Source organism: Agelaius tricolor, unplaced genomic scaffold (assembly GCF_023055355.1).
Source record: "Agelaius tricolor isolate 1412-34295 unplaced genomic scaffold, bAgeTri1.0.p SCAF_7, whole genome shotgun sequence".
Lineage (NCBI taxonomy): Eukaryota > Metazoa > Chordata > Aves > Passeriformes > Icteridae > Agelaius > Agelaius tricolor.
This window is the reverse complement of record NW_027269267.1, coordinates 32,492,035-32,513,920: the sequence shown is the minus strand read 5'-3', so window position 1 is coordinate 32,513,920 and position 21,886 is coordinate 32,492,035. Positions and strand designations below refer to the sequence as shown.

At 40.3% G+C, this 21,886-nt stretch overlaps 1 protein-coding gene across 3 annotated transcripts in view; it reads right to left on the bottom strand.

Annotated features, from left to right (window-relative positions):
- Positions 1–21,886, bottom strand: part of CNGA3 (cyclic nucleotide gated channel subunit alpha 3) — a 30,662-nt gene continuing 8,776 nt past the window's right edge. Inside the window, exons 3-10 of one of the 3 annotated variants that reach the window (XM_071430880.1) lie at positions 21,009–21,140; positions 17,407–17,523; positions 15,769–15,948; positions 14,151–14,204; positions 10,323–10,454; positions 8,116–8,223; positions 7,127–7,233; positions 1–3,913 (exon numbers count right to left, since the gene is read on the bottom strand). In XM_071430880.1, coding sequence (XP_071286981.1) covers positions 2,505–3,913; positions 7,127–7,233; positions 8,116–8,223; positions 10,323–10,454; positions 14,151–14,204; positions 15,769–15,948; positions 17,407–17,523; positions 21,009–21,109 — 2,208 coding nt within the window. In that variant the 5' untranslated portion in view covers positions 21,110–21,140 and the 3' untranslated portion in view covers positions 1–2,504. The remainder of the gene's footprint in view (positions 3,914–7,126; positions 7,234–8,115; positions 8,224–10,322; positions 10,455–14,150; positions 14,205–15,768; positions 15,949–17,406; positions 17,524–21,008; positions 21,141–21,886) is intronic. The other 2 variants (XM_071430881.1, XM_071430883.1) reach the window with 2 other exon arrangements.

Here is a 21,886-nt window from a genome sequence, read left to right as displayed (position 1 = left end):
TTGAACATTACTCAAAATATTTTAATGTACATGCTGTAGCCACATTAAAGAAGAGGAAAAAACATCTTACAGAGATGAAAGACGCCAAAGGATGTGATTTCATCATGCCAGAAGCTGTATGTTTCAGAGTGACTGAAGCCAATAGCATCAAAATGCTCTTTTTCTGGTGTATGAAAACCAGATCAAGAGGCATGGAAAGGGAAGAGCAAACATGCATTTAACTGACAGATTAGGCTGTTCTGATCCACCAGGTAAAGACGCAGTCCTGTGGTTTTTAGGGTTTTTAAACAGGTATAAATTTGGTATAAAGAGTACTTTGAACAGTTTTACTCATACATACCTAGTGGGCTGGAATAGCTGTGCTATGTTGGGTATTTACAGAGAATGATGGAGAACATGTCAATATGCATGAAACCCCTACCACATACAGTGGGTTTGAGTCACACACCAGTGAATGTCAGCCAAGGCGAGTGTGGTACCCGGCTCTGTCACAAGGTGGAAGTTGAGCAGCCTGTGACAGCCCTGTCTGTGCTCACAGGGATACCTGCAGTGAGCCCAGCTCCATTTCAGCCCTGCCTGCCCCTGGGTGGGACCAAGGGCACTACACTCCTGCCAAAACCAGCCTCTCAGCTCCCCCATTTCTCTCAAGCCCTTAAAGAAGGTAAGGCCAAGATTCAGCTGATGAACCAATACTCCTGAGTGCCACTGGCCACAAAGAGACATTGATTACTTTCCAAACTACTTATTACAATCAGTGGATATTTTGATAATAGAGGTTAAGCCCAATCTAGGGAAGATCCATAAGCATAGCTGGCTTCTAGGCTAACACTAACAGGAGTTTAGACAAGGGCCATGTGTGGACCTTACTACCCAGTTGTCCCTTTGCCAGAGTTGTTGGCAAAGCTCCATTCCTTAATCACTGACAGATTTGTCTCCCTCACCAGGCTCAGAAGTGTCAATAGAAGGGAACAGCTGCTTGCCTGGAGACGAGGACTTACTCTGAGCAGTTGTACTCAGTTTAGCAAAACTGTCTCTTTTCATTCCACTGTCACCCAGTTAAACCACCCTCTTCTCAGCGGGCTCCTCACCAATTTTCCAACAGGCCATTGATCCCAGATGCTGTCATAACTCAGGCCTGAGGACAACTAAGGTCAGAGCACTGCTCATAGAAATACCTAATGCCACTGGAGGATCCCACGCCATACATGCTGAACAGCCTCTGCTGTTCCATACTTACCAAAAGCCAGTGAGATTCAGGAGGATGAAAGTAATATTGAGGAAGTTGCATGACAGCAAAATACTGTACAGCAAAAAATGAAAGCTAGTATCTTCTGTGTTCTCCCTAACTAGTAAAAACAAGGTAGTGTGACAACTACTTTGGAGAAAAGAAGGCAGCAAACAGCACAGGGAGATGGAGTAGACATCCTCAGAAGAAATAAAAAGGAAGAAAACTAGGCCTAAGTGACCAGAATGACTTTGCAACACAGGGCTTGTTATCCTTGCCTAGCAGAAAACCTGTTGTGGGAGCAAGCTGCCTGGCAGGCAGTGACAGCCTGCCCTGCCAGCCCATGGGATTTCTCAGTAGCTCAGGCAGTCCCTTGGGATTGCCCCCTTGCCAGGGAGTTCACTCAGCACCCTACATAGGGGAGCTGCACACACCAGGGCCCTCTTTTCTCCTCCCAGGTTTGGTGAAACTGTATTACCCTTCCACCAGTGAGCTTTAGGGGGACTCCCTTCCAAGTGAGGGTGTTACCAGTGCTAATGGAACTGGGCTAAAAAAACCAGAAGGGAGCATCCCCCGCTCTCTCCCCTGGCGAAGCAGTTGCAGAGCAGCAAAGGCTGTCACAGACCCTGCCAGAAGGGACATGAATGAGCACTGCTACTCTGTCAGCATGGTCCTTTGTGCAGAGCCCAGCTCATTAGAGAGAATCACACTAAAGCATCCGAGCACATGGCCGTTTCAGACACGTGCAGGGTGCACTGTAATGGCCAGGTACCTGACACTGCTTAGCTGTCATCCAACTGTTTGCACAGACTCTAAAAGAACAAAAATTTTGAGAAACAGACATCCATCCATGCATTTAATCAGCTACTAAAGTAGCAAGTTAGAGCAGGGTACCCTATGAACATTTTTTAAGCTCTTAAAAAGGAAAAAAAATTAATCTCCTCTACTTAAGTACAATGCCTTCTTAACGCATGATGTGCAGGAAGAGACAATGTGTCAAGACCTACAAACACAACAGACATTCTGAGCAAGACTTGTAAGAAGCCCACTCTCAGTACAAAAAAGTACCAAGTGCTGGACCAAATCTCCCCCCAAGAAGAAGGTGACAGTGTTCTATTTACAAGAAAATACTGCTTCAGTTAAAAATGCTAAAAACCATTCTCTTGAGTTCATATAAAAATAATTATGTCTATGTATGCACACACATATTTACATACATTTATGGCTTTCAGTGCTTCAACCTTCTCCAATAAATGAGGAAATATAAATAAATACTCCATTACTGCTTTTTCTCCTCCTCAGGTTTTTCAGCCTCTGCTTCTGCAACTGATAAGCTGCCACTACCGTATTTTTTTACTCGGGTTTCTACTCTGGCAAGTCTCTGTTTCACCTTTTGTTGAGATGCAGTGTATTCTGCCATGAGCCTTGCAAACCTAGTCTGCAGCGTATCCAGAGCTACTTCAAGTCGTCCTATTTTTTCTTCCAAGTCTTTTGGGTCAGCTCCCGCTTTTGCTGCCTCTTCATCTATTAAATTGTCTTTCATCAGAATTTGACGTCCTTTCTCTTCCAGAGCCTTTTTGGCTTCTGGATATTCTGTGAGGGCTTCCATTAAATCATCCTTAGACAAGCAGAACAAATCAGAATAACCAATACTCCTAATGTTGGCTGTCCTCCTGTTGCCAGATTTGCTACCTTTGATGTTTAGGATGCTGATTTCACCAAAGTAGCTGCCATCGCTTAGGACTACAAATTGGGTTATGCCATCATCTGCCACCACAGCCAATTTTCCCTCTTTAATAATGTACATTTCTCTTCCAATATCTCCTTTTTTGCAAATGTAGTCACCAGGACTGAAGACCGTAGGTTTCAGTTTCAGCACCAGCTCAATGAGAAGTCCAGCTTCACAATCCTGGAATATACGCACTTTCCTCAGCGTGTCCAAATGGACGTTGATGGCAATTTCAGCCTTCAACTTGTCAGGCAGATTTTTGAGAACTTCCTTCTCATCTACCGTTTTCTTGTTGGTCCAGAGGTAATCAAACCACTTAATAACCCTGGCTTCCAAATCCTTAGTCACCTTTCGGAACTGCATGTACTGTTTAATGGAATCCACTTTGGCCTGGAACTCTGCCCTGGAAGCATTCATGTTGGAAATCATGGAGCCGACGTTCCCGACAATGGTGGCAAAGATGAGCACGCCCACCAGGAAGTCGATGACCACAAAGAGATACTCCTCATCCTTCACCGGGGGCGGTGTCTCCCCAATAGTCGTCAGCGTGAGCGTTGACCAGTACAGACTGTAAATGTACTTCCTGGACAGGCGCGCGTACTCCGGCACGGACACGTTGGGATACACCCAGGTGTCGGTTCCGAACCCGATCACCTTCGATATCGCAAAGTATATGCAGGCGTTCCAGTGGATGATGATGAGAATGTACAACACCAGATTGCCAATGCGGAACATGTTTGGATAATTTGTCCTGGTCTCAGTACGGTCAAAAAACTCAAAGAGCCGAGCAATCCTCAGCAGGCGGTTAAACCGGAGCTCGGGGTAGTTCAAACCAAGCTTGAAATATGCCAGGTCTGTTGGCACAAGAGACAGCACGTCCAGTTTGAACTGCACAGTTTTGGTATAATGTTCTCGTAACTTCTTCTCATCCTGAACTAGCAAGCCTTGTTCAAGGAAGCCTTCAGAGAATAAAAAGATTTTACATTAGAGTAAAAATACCATCAACAGTAGTGAGTAACTTAACATTTCAGGCCTAAGAATGTTACAATTTGTACTGTTATGCCTACAGATATTGAGGTCATTTAATTGCATATTTAAATATTTCAATCAAGTTTCAAAGCTGATATATAATGACTAAGAACAATGACTCTATTTTCACCACAGTGCTCCCTGAGGCTTTCTACTCTTTCCTGCGACAGCTGTATCTTTTTCTTTTAAGTATCTTTGCAAAAAAAAGAGGGATATTCAAGTGTCTAATTTTTCATGAATCATTGGCATGAGTCATAACTAAAGTTAAGCAAGTGTATATAAAATAGGAGTGGAATATTTTAAAATAAATACCAAGAATAAGTTGGCATAATAGATTGTTGGAAACCTTTTCCAAACAATATAGATACCCTTGAGATAAAGAAATGCAGTCACCCCCCTCCCTAAGTCATGCTTTTCTTCTTGTGTCCAGTGTTAAAACTGACGTGATTTTCCTTGGTTTGCACTTTACGTTTCTAGTGAGAGAGCTGCTAAGCAGACTTTCACACATCAAAATTTCTTCATTCCAAAGACTTTGAAAAGTATTCGATTTTAAAAATTTGCAAATAGATATAAACTGCAGTGAGAGACAAAGAGTACAGCTCTTTTGTGCCTCTGAGGGCATTAAAAATGTTCCACAAGGAACAGCCTATATAATTGATAGGTATCAAATACTTGCTGCAATTGGAGATATCCAACTGTCAGCCCATTGGGCCACTCAGGAGAAAATGTCCACTCAGGAAAAAACAAAACATTCCTGGTGTATCCTGGATTATCACATTTTACTAACCCCTTAGCAATCTACAAGGCACCTATAGCTTTCTCAGGGAAGCCTCTCCTGAGGAACACCAAGCTGCATTTCTTTGTGCCCTACACAGCACAGTATTTCTGGAATGTGTGGTTCATCTGAAAATGCCACATCTATTTGTGTGTATCCGGCTTTGGATCTGCAAACTGACAGCAATTACTAATGGAAGTAGTTCCTGTGCCATGCATGTGCTGCCTCCCAGAAGACTGCTGAAAAAGCTGGTCAAATATGCCCTTTGGTTGTACAACGAAACAGAAAAGCTGGCCAGACTGATCAATTTCTGATACACAGTTATGAAAAATAACTTTGAAAACACCTTCCTCCTGAAAGGAGATAAAATCTCTTGGCTTTTTGTTCCCTTATGGAACTGGTCTTACAGTAAAATCTTCTGAAAGCATTAGAACACAGGGTATGCTAAACACAACCAGCTGCTGAGACATGAATCTTTTCTGTTTCACAGTGCACAGTCACCAAACAGGTGAAATGCAGTCCAACTGGCCCTGCAGCTAGACAGAAATGCACCATGGAGAAGCTGCTGATCAGAGTAGTCATGCGGCTACCTAGATCTCAGTTCCAAGGCAGACCCTGCCCTTAGACAGGAGAAAGTCTCACTCTCCCCCAAAGGCTTCCAGGACCTCCATCCCCAGCACAGATGGACCTTGTGGACTCACATGAAAAGGCAGCAGGCAAAGGCAGAGCCAGGAGGAACTGTTAAGAGAGCTGACAAAGATTCTGCCACCTAAAAGAAGCAACTTCTTTCTTGGAGTGCCTGGAACTACAGCAGACACCTGCACTGAAGCATTTGGGAGACAGCTCCAGCAATTCTGCAGTTGCAAGCCAGGCCTGAAAATTCAAATTGCAGTCAGGCTTTAACAGCCATATAATCATTATCAGGACAGCCCATGGAAATTTATAACTCGCTTTGCCTGGACATGCCTAATTTCTGCTCTGTTCTTTCCCATTACATTAACAGATGTAACTGCAGAAGGTAAATTTAGTTGGCACAGTAGACATTTTAACTACATAAAGAAGATGAACACCCCTCCCCATCCTGCCCCAAATACAGCACTCTTGTGATTTTGGCTGGTACCTGAAACTGACTTTCCTGTTGAACAAGGTACTTGCTAAGTTTAAGAATTTGGCTTGCCATGGATTGTGTGCTTCCCACATGACAGCATTTTTAGCCCATCTTGTAGTTATGTTTACAACTTCTCATAGGCCATAATTAACATCAAGCTGTCAGCACAACTTAAAATAAATATATAGATAAAAATGGATAAGATGTAAAAATGAGAGATCTAAAATTACTCTCATTTTTAAATGATCAGTGTTGTTTTGGACCCTTTCAAGGGACATTTTGAAGCTGTGTCTGTACCAGTGAAGAGAATGAGACAGGAGATGTCCTCTGGCCCAAGACCAGCTACCATGATAGCTTCTATTCACATGTAAGTTCTTCCAGGCCCTTCCAAAAACACCACGATGAACAACACCCAACCCCTGCTGTCCTCCTAGCTGTCCCCAGACACTGGGTGCTCTCTGGCATGGACCAAAGTGCAGCACCAAAGTGCATCAAGGACTATTCAGTAACTTGGTGACATGGATCACTGTATGCCATTGCTTAGGCCTATATTATGACCTTGCTCAGTTTAAAACAGATACCACTTTAAGGCTGGAATCGCAGCCGGCTGGATTACAGAAACAAGGACAAGAAGCTGAAGAGAACCACTTCACACATAGCATGGCACAGTCCTCATAAATCCTCTGGGTTTACACTTCCTCCAGGAAGGCAGGACCTAAGCAGGGGTTCCTGGGTTAACCCTGTAGCATCACCAGGCAGTGGGAAACTGCCAGGACCTCGCAGAGCTGTAGGAAGCACAGATGGTGGCAGATGGTGGCAGAGGGGCTACACTGCCTGTTCCAGGCATAGGAGCACAGACAGAAGGCTGGGACAGGTGCCAGGTCTTGATCTTGACCAACTCAATAACCACTTCTGACCAGGATGCTGCATAGCTTGGTTAAGGAAATAGCACTTGTGGGGTGCAGCTGGTTTCCTGCCCCAAGTGCCCTATTGTCCCTTCCCCACACAGCCTGTTACAGTGGCTATGCACTCAGCATCTGGCACGCCTATTACTGACAGAACTGAATTTAGAGACAAGTGAAGAGCAAGTGTTGGAATGTATGGCCTTAGAAAATCCAAGCTGATCAGACACTTCATCTTCTGAAAGCCTCCACTGTTGCACTCTGACAGGCTATTACAGTGGTCATACCCCACAGGGGAATTTTGTTTCCAGCCTTTAAATACATGCAGTATTAGAAACCAAATCCCAGAAAGACTCACCTGTTCTGAACCTGACGAACATGTCAATAACATAGATAATATCAGAGAGATAATCCAAGAACAGCCATATTTTAACATGGTCCATTTGTAGCTCATCAAAGCAGGCTCTAAATAAACAAAAATTTAAAAAATAATTAGGCCAACTGCATAAACAGAGTACTTGCATTACATGCCCTAGCAGCATGTTAGTGCACATTTCTGCTCCAGAAATATTACAGCATATCTCCATGTGCAGACATCTGCATACTAGAGCTATGTCCAAACAGACACCAGGATCTTTCAGAATTCAAAGGTGTTCTGGACAGGAATAAAACTCAAACACATAAATGCCCCACTTATGGAGGATTACACATACCCCTCCAAGTAAAAGTGCACGAGATTTCATGGGATACATATCTCCATGAAGATAATTCCCAAATAAAAGATTTGTTTCTCAGTGGCAAGCAATCCTCATCTCTCCCTACCATCTTACACAGTGTAAGGAAACCATTTCTACAGCCCTCCATCACTTTCACTGAAACTGATTTCTACATTCTACCATGGAAAAGAAATACTTGAGTTATATCCTCCTGCTCTTCGAGCATCCAAAAGATGTATTATATGAATTTAAGATGCCCCATCCACCACTGCCCACATCCCTCCTTTCTGTTCTCTCCTGGTTGGTGGGAAGCCCTCATCCCTGGCAGTGCCCTGGGATGCAGTGGCCAGGACACAGCTCAGCCGGCAGGTGGCACACAAAGCCACACCAGCGCTCATGAGGACACTCACTGCAAGTTACATCCACCTGCTTTTAAACAAAAAGGAGAAAAAAAAGAAGAAACACTGGCAATCTATTCCCAGTGGTAGGCATATCATACATCCCTAAGGGTGTATGAACTGTAAACCTTCTAGGTAAGTCACTCAAAAGATACTGCAGGGAGATAAGAGGGCAATTTACAAAGGAATCATAATGATTGAAATGTAAAATTGTTATTAACTTAAATCCATACCTGCACACTAGCATACACCAGTTATAGAATACAGGTGCTGCAATTACGGTCAGCCAGTTGTAGTACAGATTGCTTGAAGGATCTATCACAAAGACCTCCTTTTTCTGCCTGGAAAGTAAAACATGCAGATTTACACTGGAAATGTAAGCAAGCAACCTGCTGGATTTCCCTCTTCTTGAGGCTGCTCATTTCACCATGAACTCACAGCTGCCCAAGAAGAGAAAGTATCCATGCAGGCAGTGCAGATGAGATACCAGGCATCCCATCTGACAAGCTCTACTTTTTTGTTTGACCCAGCTTTGGAAAAAGTAAGTAAGAGTGGAAAGAAAAACACAGACATTCATATCTCCCTGGATGAAACCCACAGCCTTCTGTATTAAGCCCCACACTGAAAAAAAACCCTTAATTGTTAAATGTCTCTTATTATCACTCAGATTAGAAGGTTACATTTCATGCATTTCTTTTGCAGGTTGATTATTGATTTTCAGCAAATTCTCTTATGGAAATGACTGTATAAGCATGGATTTGAACAAGTAAAACATGTATGTATTCAAATAAATGTCTGTACAAGTAAGAAACTCTGTGTGCATATGCACATACAGTGTGTGTGACTAGAGCTGAAACATGTCTTTGTGTAAGGCAAATTTAAAACATTCACAGTCCTGGCCCCTTAGGCCTCACAACAAGGAAGTGATGCTAAAGGAAGCATACAGGCCTGGAATGTAAAGATTTGAATGTAAAGATTTGAAGAACAGCATGGCTAATAGCGCAGGGTATGCTCAGAAGTGCCCACCACCAGCATGAGAAAGGTTGATATGGAATAGAGAGCAATCAGGCTTGTAATCAGAGGAAATCAGTGGATTTGAGGTCCACAGCTGCAAAATTAATTCAGCAGCAGAACTGTGATCTGTGGACTGTATAATAGTGTGCAGAATATGTGGCAAGGCAATGCTTGAATATGTATTTGTGGGACTTTTCCTAATCTCCAAGAATGCAAATATATTAAAATATAATGATAATTTATTTCAAATCTGTGTGTATTTCTGGCATTGCCATTGCTGTCAGCTGAATACCCAGGCAATGTGAGTAAAGGAAGCAGCTTTAATCTAAAATGTATTTATTTACCTTACTATCTTCACTACTAGTTTTGAACCATTTCTTCTAGGAAACTGATCACCACCTCAAAACTGAAATGTGACCATGAAATATGGTCCTTATACATCAGAGTATACTACCTTGTAGACATTAAAACATTAATTTGCTTTGAGAAAATGTCTTAAAACACTCTTGGCTACTGCAAAGCTTACACTTTCACTGCACAGTAATTAAAGACAAAAGAGAGTGTTTAGAACAAAGGCTTTGTAATTGGGAAAAAAAAATTAAAATCTTTGATTAATAAAGATCTTGGGATCAATCAGATTCTATTTGGAACGCCCTCATGTCTATGTAGCAGGTGCCACCATATACATACATATAAACCTACAATACATTGCTGTAACATACTCCTTAACTGTCAAATGCACTCAAATGCATTCTTTTTTTATCTGGCATCATCATTACTTTTAATCCCTGGTAATAGTAAATTGAAGTATATTTGGGTCATCTTTAGGGGAACAAAGCAAGAGCAGGATCCATTTCTGTCAAAAGCATTCGACTTATCTCATTTTGTTGCAGAAATACACCATCTCCTAACCAACAGAAGCAAATTTTAGTTCTTACTAGCAATGAACTGCACTGTAATAAGTAATTAAATAACTAGTCAGTGAAATAAGTAAACTTATTAGCAAATCTTTAATTTTCTTCATGTAAGATATTTCTACATGGTAAGATGAACCAGACTTTTGGTTCATCTTCTCTGAATCATTATGGAAATTCTGGAACAATGAAAAGTCTGCAGCTCTGCAAAGCAGGCTGCTGTCCTAAAGTGTTGTCATAATTGAAAAGTGATCTTCAGTTCAAAGTGACCACAGGTAGCTCAATTCCCTTTTACTGATGTAGGCAGCTGTTTCTAAAAGACCTAAACAGAGGTCTTTAAGATACAACTTTGCTGAGCAATTGAAACCTTCCCAAAGAGGAAAATGTATTAAAGATTTGACAGGCTAAGAATCTGCAGTCTACGGAACAAATGTAACATTATAATGAATGCTACACCATGTTTTGTAATGTAAGAGACGGGCTACAATCACACATTCATTCTTCATACTTACTCTTCCTTTTTTTTATCATCTTTTTTGTCATCTTTTTTGTCATCTTTCTTTTCCTCTTTTTTCTCCTCTTTTTTCTCCTCTTTCTTTTCCTCTTTTTTCTCCTCTTTAACCTCTTTCTTTTCTTCCTTTTTGCTGTACAACATAATGCAAGGCTTAGCAGTATTACCAATACTGAGCAGTTAAGGGAGAGGGTGGAGGTTTGGGAAACTATTCTAAACTCCAGACAGAATAGGACAGGGATCCAACTGGAAAAAAGGGTTCTCAGGCTGAGGCCTCTCACCCTTGACACCACCACACCATCACATCAGGTAACCAGCTGGCTGATTCTCTGCATTAGTCACCCACACCTTCTTGACCTTTTCAGACATCAGTGTACCAGGCTGATTTTAAGTAAATGCTTTCAGTTTGATTGACCCTTAAGAACCCAGGCACTTAAAAAGAAACCTATCAAATGATGACAGAATGTGAAATGGCGTAACAAACTGTCAGCGTTCTTTGCACAGCTAAAACCTCAACGTGACTGTCTGAAGCTTTTGTAGTAATTATAAAAAATCAGGATGAATCTCCTCTCATGGTTCTATAAAACCAGAAAAAATTCTATTAATTAACTGCCTCTGGATGTGAATTGTCCCATTCTTAGGTTTGTCTGAACATAAGAGTTCTGAAATATGTTAACTTAGGCAGACAGGCCCACAAATACTTTTCAAACCTACAGGAAGTTAACATCTTTCACAAGATTCTGACAATACTTAAAGCTAGATTTGCTACATGCCTTGGTCATCAATCATGTAATGTGTGGTGAAGATTGGTGCTCACTTGCACAAGCAGAAAATCCATGATCCGAGATCTCCTTCTTTTTTATTTGAACATTTCTAGTCCTTGAAGCAGAAAATGTCCCCCCCCAGAGAGAAAAGCCTAAGAGTGTTCCTCACTACAGTGTATGTGGATCACAGAACTCCCCACACATAATGTCTGGTTTGAATGAAAGCCATGGATTCCTGCTCCCATGGGAGCTCTGTTTTCTCCTCTGAACTGCCAAGGCTGGTTCTGAGTCTCCCTTTGCATGGGTGTCAAGAAAGGACAAATTATTTTAATGAGAGCAACACCCCACAGCAAGGACAGAGTATGTAACAGTGCTGCTTACGGGACTGGTGCTTTCTGTGCACACCTGCTCATATTGCTCAGACAGAAAGGTCTGTGCTGTGAATGGCAGTCACATCTAGGAAAGTGCTTGATACAGGGAGAAAGAAGTGCTCCAAAGGAGATGACAGCCACCAATTTTAAGATAGTAGCAGCTTTCACCAATCAGCAATGAGCACCTGTTCCAGTCCTTACACTTAGACTTTCCACAGTGATGCACCACTACAGTGTACTTTGGAAAAGCCAAGACTCATTTGCTAAAAAAATGCCAAGATCCCACACTCTGCCACATCCAGGGAAATACCTACCAAGCTGACCAACACCACTGACACCTTCAAAATTACACAGTAAAAGGGAGCAGAACTGGAGGGGAAAAGAACCTTTGGCTTGACTGATCTTCTATTTCTACTTGCATCTCAAATCAAAGAAAGAGTTTTTCATTTACCAAAGATGATTCCTACACAGCAGTGGGAACTGCTTCTCAAGAATTTATTTCTCTGGACTGACTGTCCAGAACTTTACCTCTTCATTTTCCAATCTACCTTTTAACCTTTTTAAACCTTCCTGTTTGAAAAACACATCAGGAATTCACTTGAGATTACCATGCATGGTGTCTGACCTAAAGGGAAATGCACAGTTGCTGTTGTTAGCATTAATGTAGATCCTCAATACTTCAAGTGCCTGGCATTCTTATCAGAAAGGAAGAACTACTAGTAAGCAAAATTTTCAAAGGGTAGGGCTGCCTTGTGCATTTGCAGATCCTGTTATAAAGGGAAAAGTGGGCTGAGATTGAGAATCAGCCAAAAAGTCTCAGTGGTGGTGAACTTTGGAGGGAGTATTTTGACAATTACAACTCCCTCCTATATTTGTGTTTTATTTTTTAAAAAGTGAAAAAACTTTATTTCACAGAGCATCTAATGCCAACACTTATTTTTCTCTGGCCTGAGATCTCCTACAAACTCATCTGTCAACTACAGGTACCTTTTGTAAATTAGTTTCTTCCATTCATGTTGCCTCTGTTGTTTTCTGTTGTGGTAACTCCCAATTTATCATACTCACATCTACTTGCAGTCTGACTGGAAATTGCTCAGTGGAAAAGGTTGGCCATAATCAAAGACTTGAAAGCATCATGTACAGTTCCCCAAGACATGGCACACTTAGCTCTTTAATATAATGAAAAGTCCACATTTCTTTTACTTTACCAGTAACACTGAGCAAACTGAAATCCAGTAACCAATAAAACAGTTTGTGTCTGTCCTCTTTGACCCCAACACAGCAGAATCCATGCTCTTTTTTAAGCTGTGTGCAGCTTTAGACTTAGAAATCTACTTCATCAGCCCTTCTAAAAACACTGTCATAGTCTTTGAATGACTCAAATGTTTGCATTTCTCATCTGTCAAGTACTTTGCAAATCAAGTATGTTTCAGACTGTTGGACAGGTAGACAGACAGGTCTTGTCTTCATTTAAAAACAATGAAACAGTGAAAGGATGAAAGTTCTGCCCAAGGTACCTGAGTCACTGTCAGAAACAGAGTAAGGCAGAAGTGTTTCTGTCCTAACCAGTCCTTTGGGCTCCATCTAGCAGGCTTGGCTCCAAGCTTATAGCACTTCTTTTGTATCAGTCTAAATAAAATCCTGCATATTTCTGTCACTGTTCACTGAACACAGATTTTCCTTTTGAATAAAAACTACGCAAACCAAACCAAAAAGTTGCATCAGGAAGATCTCTTGTTCAGCTATGTGCACAAAGGTTTTGCAGCATCATTTAAAATGTATGGTTTACACTTGCCTATGATAGAATTATTTGGAGAAAAAAAAATCCAAGAGTTTTCTAGAAGTATTTCTGACACAATCAAAAGATGTACTGATTAGTTTTAAATTTTTTGTTTTCATCTAGAAAGCAATGAAAAAAACCTACTATCATTATGCATGAGAACATATCTGCTGCTGGATACTAAAGAGCAGATATGTCTTCAGATTGCTGTGGTCTAAGACAAGCAACAAACATTGATGTTGGGTAATTTTAAATTACAGGAGCTCTTCACATTGTTTAATAAATTTCTCTTTGGTGTAACACTGTGAAATAGCTTGTCAATTATATGAAATAAACTCAAAAGGACAGCTTCTGTCAGACACTCTGTGGCAATACCAGCCTTATTGCTTATTATGGTGCCTGTCACTCTCTCTAAGACAACAGTACCTGCTGAACTGAAACACACACTTAAAAGATGGACATATAAATTGGTTTTGGTGCCCTCATCAGTATCTACTTCTCATTTGACAAATTTTTGGGACACTTGATTTGCAAAAAGGTACCAGTGTGTTAAAAGAGGAAAACCACTATTAGAAAATTTACACATGAATCTCATTTAAAAACTGAAAAATGAATGCATCAATTGGTAATGCAGTAAAATCAGCCAGCTGAACTACAGAAGGTAGGGACTAAATGCTTAGTCAAATTCACTCCTCGAGAGGAAGGGGTAACTTCAGACAAAAAGAAGTTCACAGGGAGCACAAAGGATGCTTTTCATACTAAGAAAACTGGACCTTTCTCAATAATAAAACTATACTCGTAGGAAAGGCTTAGCAAGAACTAAGGAGTTTATACTACAAATGTTACTAGGCTGGATAGGGGAAAAGAGAAGGTGCTGGTAGTAGAAAGGTCTTTGGAGTTAACAGTATACTTACTCTTCATTAGTGTTGTTGCTGAAGTTGACATTGAACCTGGCCAAGGGCCAGTGACTGCAAGCAAGTTAAATAAAACACATTAAAGAGTGTCAGTAAAGGCTGCTGGTGTTTCACGCACGTGTTTGCCGACACGACAGACGGACTCACGAGCTTCTCACATAGGCACTGATAAGATTAGCAAGGTCAATTTTGACTGCTGTGATAAGCCCCTTTGCATAACTGCTTCAAGGCACCAGTTCCTTTCAGTCATGTGCCTGGCATACACATTTGTGACCACATCTGATGTCTGAAGCCTGTTCTTAGGCGTATTAGTGCATGGCAAGATGCACCGCACTATTTTTAGTCCTGTACTCACTGGGCTACTATTTTAAACTTTCTCCAATCCTTTCAAGTCCTCTTCACAGATGCAGTGTCAAGGCCTGTGGATAAGTAATGAGCATACCTACCCATTGCTGCAGAAGTAAGCCTTCATGATCCAACAACTGAGAGTTACTGTCCACCAGCATAAAACTGAGAAGGCAAGGATGGGTGCCCACAAATTAATTTCCAATAGCTTTGTGCAGAGGTTTGTTGGCCTATGATCAATGTTGTTCTCTCTAATTACTTCCCATCTGCAGATGCTACTGATCCAGACACCTGAGAAATCAGGCAACAGTCTGGCTAATTCAATAAAATGTGCTCTTGAGATAAGTTTTTAAGAAGCAGATCAAGTGAAGATAATAAGGCTGTGCTGGACTACAACAAATCAAAGTAACCTGTGTAATGCACAGATATTCAAAGGTTTTTGCTTTAATCTGAATTGCTTACTGAGATTTTTGAAACTAATTTGCTTACCTACCAGTCTTTAATTATGCAAAAAAAAAATAGGAGTCTCTGTTTCAAAGCCTAACGCCAAACAGAAAGTCAGCTTTTGTCTTGGGATTTCATTTTCCCATTTTAGCTGGAGTTAAATTTAAAACACTGTATTGTACATTTATAGAGTAATAAGTCATCACGTCAAAGAACTGTAAACACATAAAGGTTTCTCTTTTGTTTTACTGGAAAAAAATTAAGACTGAACCTGCCTTCCATACCAAAGACCACGTATGTGCTAATAAGCAAAGTCAGCATCCAAACGATTTTGTCATTTCTGCATCAGAAGCTTTCTGTAATGTTATCAGATGGACTTCTGAATAGATATAACAAAGCAATTACACATTTTGCACAAATGCTTCTTTAGAGTTTCCTAACACTTGCAGATAATGCACATTAAGATCCTGAAAAGCCAAAAGTAGAAACATCCTAGATTCTTGAGATAGAAATTGCATTCTCCTCAGTAGAAAGCAGTTTAGCAACATCAAGTTGCGTATGATAAAATTCCAGTTCTGAGAAATCACTCTGCCTGAAGCAGCATGATCAAAATCCTTCAATTCAAGATCTTGGTCACAGCGTGCTTGAGGAAGAAAATCTGTTGAAAGTGCAATACTTTAGTTATCTGAAGATTCCTGGGCAGCATTAGATACTCTGTTCATCTCCCACGCTAAGCTCCTTACTCTCTTCTTAAAATACAACTTACATCCTAATTACCAAGAAAACATGATAACCTCAGTTGTCTTCAAGTACAAACATGTCTTCTTACCTGTTGGCTCCCCCGGGCCGCTCCCGGGCACCCAGGAAGGAGCGGATGTTGCTCTGCCTGGTGGACACCTCCACGAGCTCTGGGCCCCGGATCCGCTCCAGGAAAGAGTCAGGCCTTTGGTCCTCGTGGTGCGAGCGCCTTGTGGCCCATGACCTCACGGATAACACAAACCGTGACAGCCTGCACGGAACACACACACAAAATGGACTGAACCAGACAGAAACATGAGGTGGCTTAAAACATACCCACAAACACCAGCCAGGATTCTTCTCCACATCTCCACCTGTGATGAAATTAAAATTGATGGAGTAACTGTATGAACTTGCCACAATTTCATAGATCACCTTCTGCACTGGATCAGGAAAATACCTCACACATCAGTTCTTATTCTATTGTATCCCCACTACAGGAGCAGTAGAATATTCTTGCTGAGTGAGGGCCTTTGCATCTCAAAGTGAGATACTCAGTAAAGTCCATCAGATGCAGTTGTCTTAGATCCTTGAGAATTTCCATTCAAGACTCATGTTGTGTTACCCTAATATTTAAATTGCTAGGCATTCATGTTTACATTACACCACAGACTTCCCTGTATATTCAGAGCATACATAACTGTAGCTACACACACATCATTCAATCTATCCTGAAAAAGGGTAAAGAAATTAAAACCAAAGATTAAAAAGGAAGCTCTCTGTATGAATTTATATATTCATGTGCATTATGTTTACACAAAACAAACAACTATAATCTTTTCTCATCTAAACTCAACTTCTTGCAGACTTTGTAATCTACATCTGGTGGTGTCATTACCTGAAAACCAAGCAGGAAATGTTAAGTTTACTCTCCACTATCCAAAATGATGAAGTGTGAACAATACTCTTTAAATTACCCTAGATTTACAGTAATTTTTTTCTTTGCTCTTTGAAATACACTGTGCTTAAAGTGACTGTGGTCTGTGTTATGTGGAACAATGGTATCTGAAGGCAGAGCCCTGCTGCCTCAGACACAAAGCAGACACAACAAAGTTTTGAAGCTCCACTTCAGGTTTATATTTAAGTCCCAGTAATACAAACAACTTAAGACAATGGTCAGCTTCAACCTTGCTGACTAGGGCTCCAAATCCATTATAAACATAACTGGATTCTAAAAACTGAGGGAAATTCTTGCACTCAAAACACAAAGACTCCCTGTCTCCTCCCTTTCCAGAGCCATCTACAAAAAGGAGACAACCATTATGTTTCATTTGATAGGGAACAAACACTGCATCAGCTATCAGAACCAAACACACATTTATTTTAAAGTCTGGCCTCACAACTCCATGCATTTCCCCAGCATTCAATGTATTTTCAGATACAGTTATGTAAAAATAATGTATTCTTTTATATTTGAAAAATTTCTTTGGGCTTATTCAGCCTCTCTCAGATTCTAAGACTTTTATTAGCAATAAGTAAGTGATGAATCAAGGTCAAATGCAACTTCTGTTACTTCTTACAGACATTCTTCAGCTGGACTCCATCCACTTTCTTTGGATGTACTTACTTCTTTCTTTGACTCCAAATTGTGACCAGTCTCTTCCAGCAAATCTAACTTAATATTTGAAATTCTATTAGTTAGTTAACATTCTATTAGTTAGTATGTTACCTTGCCATTGCTCCCCTGCCAGTGAAGGAGCTTGCCTGGGACTCAGGCACATGTCCTCCCTCCACAGAAATGACTCCCTGCAGCTCTGCAGATGCATCCTCATGCAGTGAATGGGCTCTGCAAAAACAAATTTATTTTTTTTTAAGGAATTCCATGCAGACCTTCCCCCATCTGGTTCTCTCCACCACTGCATCAGGTAACAGTCCAGCACATTGTCCTCGCCCTAGCATATATTTGACAACCTTATTGCTAAGCCTGTGCTCCTATTCTTCTGGAGCCATCCAATATGAACTGAAGTCAGAGGAGGCTCTGCCATACATTCCAGCAAGCTCAGAAACTAAAGACTTATTAGCACTTAAAAAATTAGCATTTGGGAGAAAAAAAAGATTAAATTTTAGCCTCATCTTTCAGAAACAGAGTTTTGAAATTGATTTCACTGGAAGCTGAACCTTATGAGGGTTCACTCCAGATTTTTTTATAGTACTCCTTGGTTTTCTCAGTGTTTTTCAGTCTTCAGTATTCACTTTTACAAGACTTTTTTACGTCAATTAAGAATCACTTTCTTCCCCCTTTGTAATGGAAACAAGAACTCTCACATGGGTCTGTTAATCTGTATTGCCAGGAAAACACTGACAAAAATGATACTTGCAGCATCTTCATAAGAGCAGCAGCATTGTGAATGCCCACAAAAGGATAATCAACATCTCAATTTTATGTGCACTCACAGCTGAAAAACTAACAAATAAAGAATTAAAACTTATTATTTCTACCCAAAGAACAATGCTAAAATAGATACTGAGGGTCCTAGGATTCTCAGCTTGTTAACTGTTTTCTACTTCTCCTCCATTAACAAAACACCATTTAGTATTGAAAAACTTTTATAACCTAATTTATGTTGCCAGTGCTGAGAATATTGTGGTTGCCAAAGTTAATATCCTTCTAAGGGACAATGAACAAACTCATGGAATAGGCATTCATCACAGATTATCAGAACTCTCTTGAGCTGAATACTGAGAGAATGATAGAGTTTGTCCACCTTTTTTAGTATTTCCTGGAGAAATTTCCTACAGACCTGCTGGAAAAAGGATACTGGACTAGTTAGTGTTTTAGACTGCACTACCACGGCTGCTTTTAAGTATTTTATTCCCGTTTACCGAGTAATATACATTTTATGTGATCTTAGCAATAAATTCTAATATTGTTAATGGCAGTGCCTAAGAAGTATCTAAGTTCCCATCATAGCCAATGGCCATCTCAGGGCTTGATTCAGCTGCTTCAGAATAGAGTCTGGTACAATCTGTAACACCTCAGAATACTTTATTGGACTTCTCCAGAGCATACAGCTACATCCACTAGTGCCAGCTAAATGCTTCAAATACTCTGTAGTATCTCAAATAGCATTAGATGCCTATTTCAGGCAACTAAATACCTCTCATAATCAAGAGAGCCAAAGGAGCCTGAAGAGTTTCTGAGTTTAAGTTGAGCAGTTCCCTGGGTGCTGCTACCATCAGTACTGACCACAACTCCACTCTGGACAGCAGGAATGTAGGCATCTGCTCACATAAAGACACTGAAATCCAGATGTCTACAGGGCACAGCTGAATCCTACTTTCAACTTTAGATAGCAAACCCGTGTCTATAAGCTGATGTGCTGCCTCTCCTATTTGAGCTGTTTCTATACAGAGGCTGGGTTTTAAAAATGGAGATTCATTTGTTATTTTTTGGGGGTTTTTTGATTTTTGTTTTAACAAAATGAACCAACTTTATAACACACTACAGAGTAAGAATATGAGCACATGAATCACTGCAGCATGAACGAGCACAGCATTTTAAAGATCAGTAGCAACTTTCTGTAAACTGTTGCAGTGAATGCTTTTTCTTGGTGACACCTCATTTCACAGCAGAAAAGTGCTTAAGCACATCCTTAGCATTAAGCATAAATTTAACACCCACTGACTTTATTAAGAACTAAGTAATGTGTTTAATTGCTCTGTTGAACTATAGCAAATAGGAGCTGGAGGAAAGCAAAGGCAAAGAAGAAAAGCTGCTACTCTAGCAAATGTTCTTTTCTTCCCAACATCTATAGTTGCATATTTTGATGTAAGATAGAGAAACCTAAAATCCTGGATGGTTTCTAGCTTTTGGTACAGACATATTCTAAAGCAAATCTGAATTAGAAAAAAAAATGGTATTATAAAGATATTGTATATACTTAGCAGCACTCATTTCAAAAATCCAGAAATCTTAAATATGAGATCTTTTTTTACAGAGCAAGACTATATCTCCTTACCCATCTATGAAGTCCTGCAATTAATGCTGATAATATCAAACTTTCCTTTAAAAAAATGCCTCTTCAAGACCAACACCATGATGATAAAGTGCAATTCATATTTCAGTCCCTCTATCTGTCAAAGTCATTGCCTCTGAAATTGCAGATGACCGCAGGGATTTAATTCTACATTTAAATCCTTAAAACCCCACTCTCACATCCCAGCCAGTAATTCCATTCTGTGAGCTGCCAATCACTGACATCCACTACAAATAGGGCATTAAAATAAAGGAAAGGAAGAGGCTCATTTCAATCTGTGTTTTCACTTTTTCTAACACATCACTGTTAATGGAGGGAAAGGGACAGGGCTCTTAAATCTCCCTAAGGAGACCATGGGGTAGTGCAAAAACAGCAAGCAAGCCTTACTGTGCAGAACAAATCAGATCCATTTTCACTACTGTAGGTACATCCCTGTGACAGAAGGTATCATGTAAGCAAAGCAAGAAGAAATAAAGGACCAATTCAAACAGAGCATCCATAGCAGCTGCTAGGGATATGCAATCCAAAAATCACCAAAGTGCAAGGAGTCCCATCAGGATTCTGGGTGCTCTAGTCTGGTGTGCATTTGAACAGCAAGAGACAGCCTGGCAAGATCCACATAGAGGAGGTGGTTGGCCATAACAAGCCAAAAGCAGAAAACTTTTTCCAGCCTTAATGGAGACGCTATGGATTATCAGGCATCTTTCCACAGGCCCAGCAGGCTTTGCCCAATCTAGAGGAATGACTGCTACTGTGCAATAGGTAAGTGCAAGCTCCCTGGCATGTTTCAAACAGCCACTTTAAAACTATCAAAACTAGAGAAAGGTGAATGTAAAGAAACTATTACATTTCCTCTGTACAGTGAGACATTCTGAAAATCCAGCACAAAAATGCTGATACTCTTTATACACTACAGATTTTCCCTATTACAGGAATAGGCAATTTGTAGAGGCTGCTTTAAGAAAACCAAATGTTCCCAAGGCTTCTCACTGCATGGTGCTCAAAGGATCTTTTTCTTGACCATATCCTACATACTTTGTTGGAAGCATAGACCCTGTGTGCTACCTGTGTGGTGACTTGAGAAAGAGGTTTCTCTTCAATGAGTTAGTGCAACCTCCTGTGTCTGTCTCTTCTATACTTTTGGATAGATGTTGTCAAGACTGTAAAGTGCACTGGGCCAACAATACCACAACACAATATTCCCATAATTCTAGCTGCCATTCCCAGAGCTACAGGAGTTCCACAAACTATGCAGCAACCTGTTCTCTTGACTGTGATGAAAGGAAAATATTACCTGATATAGCCATTTTCAATCCTTTCGATATCTTCATCAGCAGTTCTGACAGACAGGCTGTGTACACCAGGGTAGGAGTGCCGGGTGTTGATTTTTGCCATTTTGTTTTACATATCAACATCTAAATGACAGCTGAAATGGGGAAGAAAAAATTATGAAGGCTTCAAAAGGAATGCGCTCAGTACTCAAAGAGTTCTTTATTAAAACAGTGGAACAGCAAAAAGCAATTTCAACCATTTGAAGGACGGTCAGTGATATTTACACACACATATGACACGTGTTTCTTGATTTATTTGCAGTAGACAGAAGAAAAAGTGTTGTTAGTAAAAGTTCATCATGACCAAAGAAAAAGGGTTACATGACATCATATTCTTTTAGTCTCTGGGCTTTATGGAGTACATACACTCTCATACCTATTATCCATAGTGAAATTGCATTTAAAACCTCATTAAAACACGGTTAGTAAAAAAGTCAACTAAAAAAAGCCTGGTAATACATGTGCTAGGACAACCTATTCCACTTTACATTGATTTCCCTGTGCTAATTTTATCTATTTTATGATTAAGACTTTTATTCCAAAAATCCATATTAACCAAGCAGATAATTAATGACATTTAGCCCTTAGTTTAATGCAGGCCATGCTATAATTCTATATTATTAAAACTCTGCAGTAAACACACACTAGGGGGTTTTATTACAATGCTTCAAAAGAGTCTCTGTTAAGATATTTAGCAGCTCAAATCCTACAAGTTTTAAAATGTTTGTCTGAATTTCTTTCCAGATTTGATCTTCAATGCCTTTCCAAATTCATATCACATCAACTACTTACAAAATGAGTTTTAAGACTCAAGACAAGTGTCTTACAAATGAAGGACTGA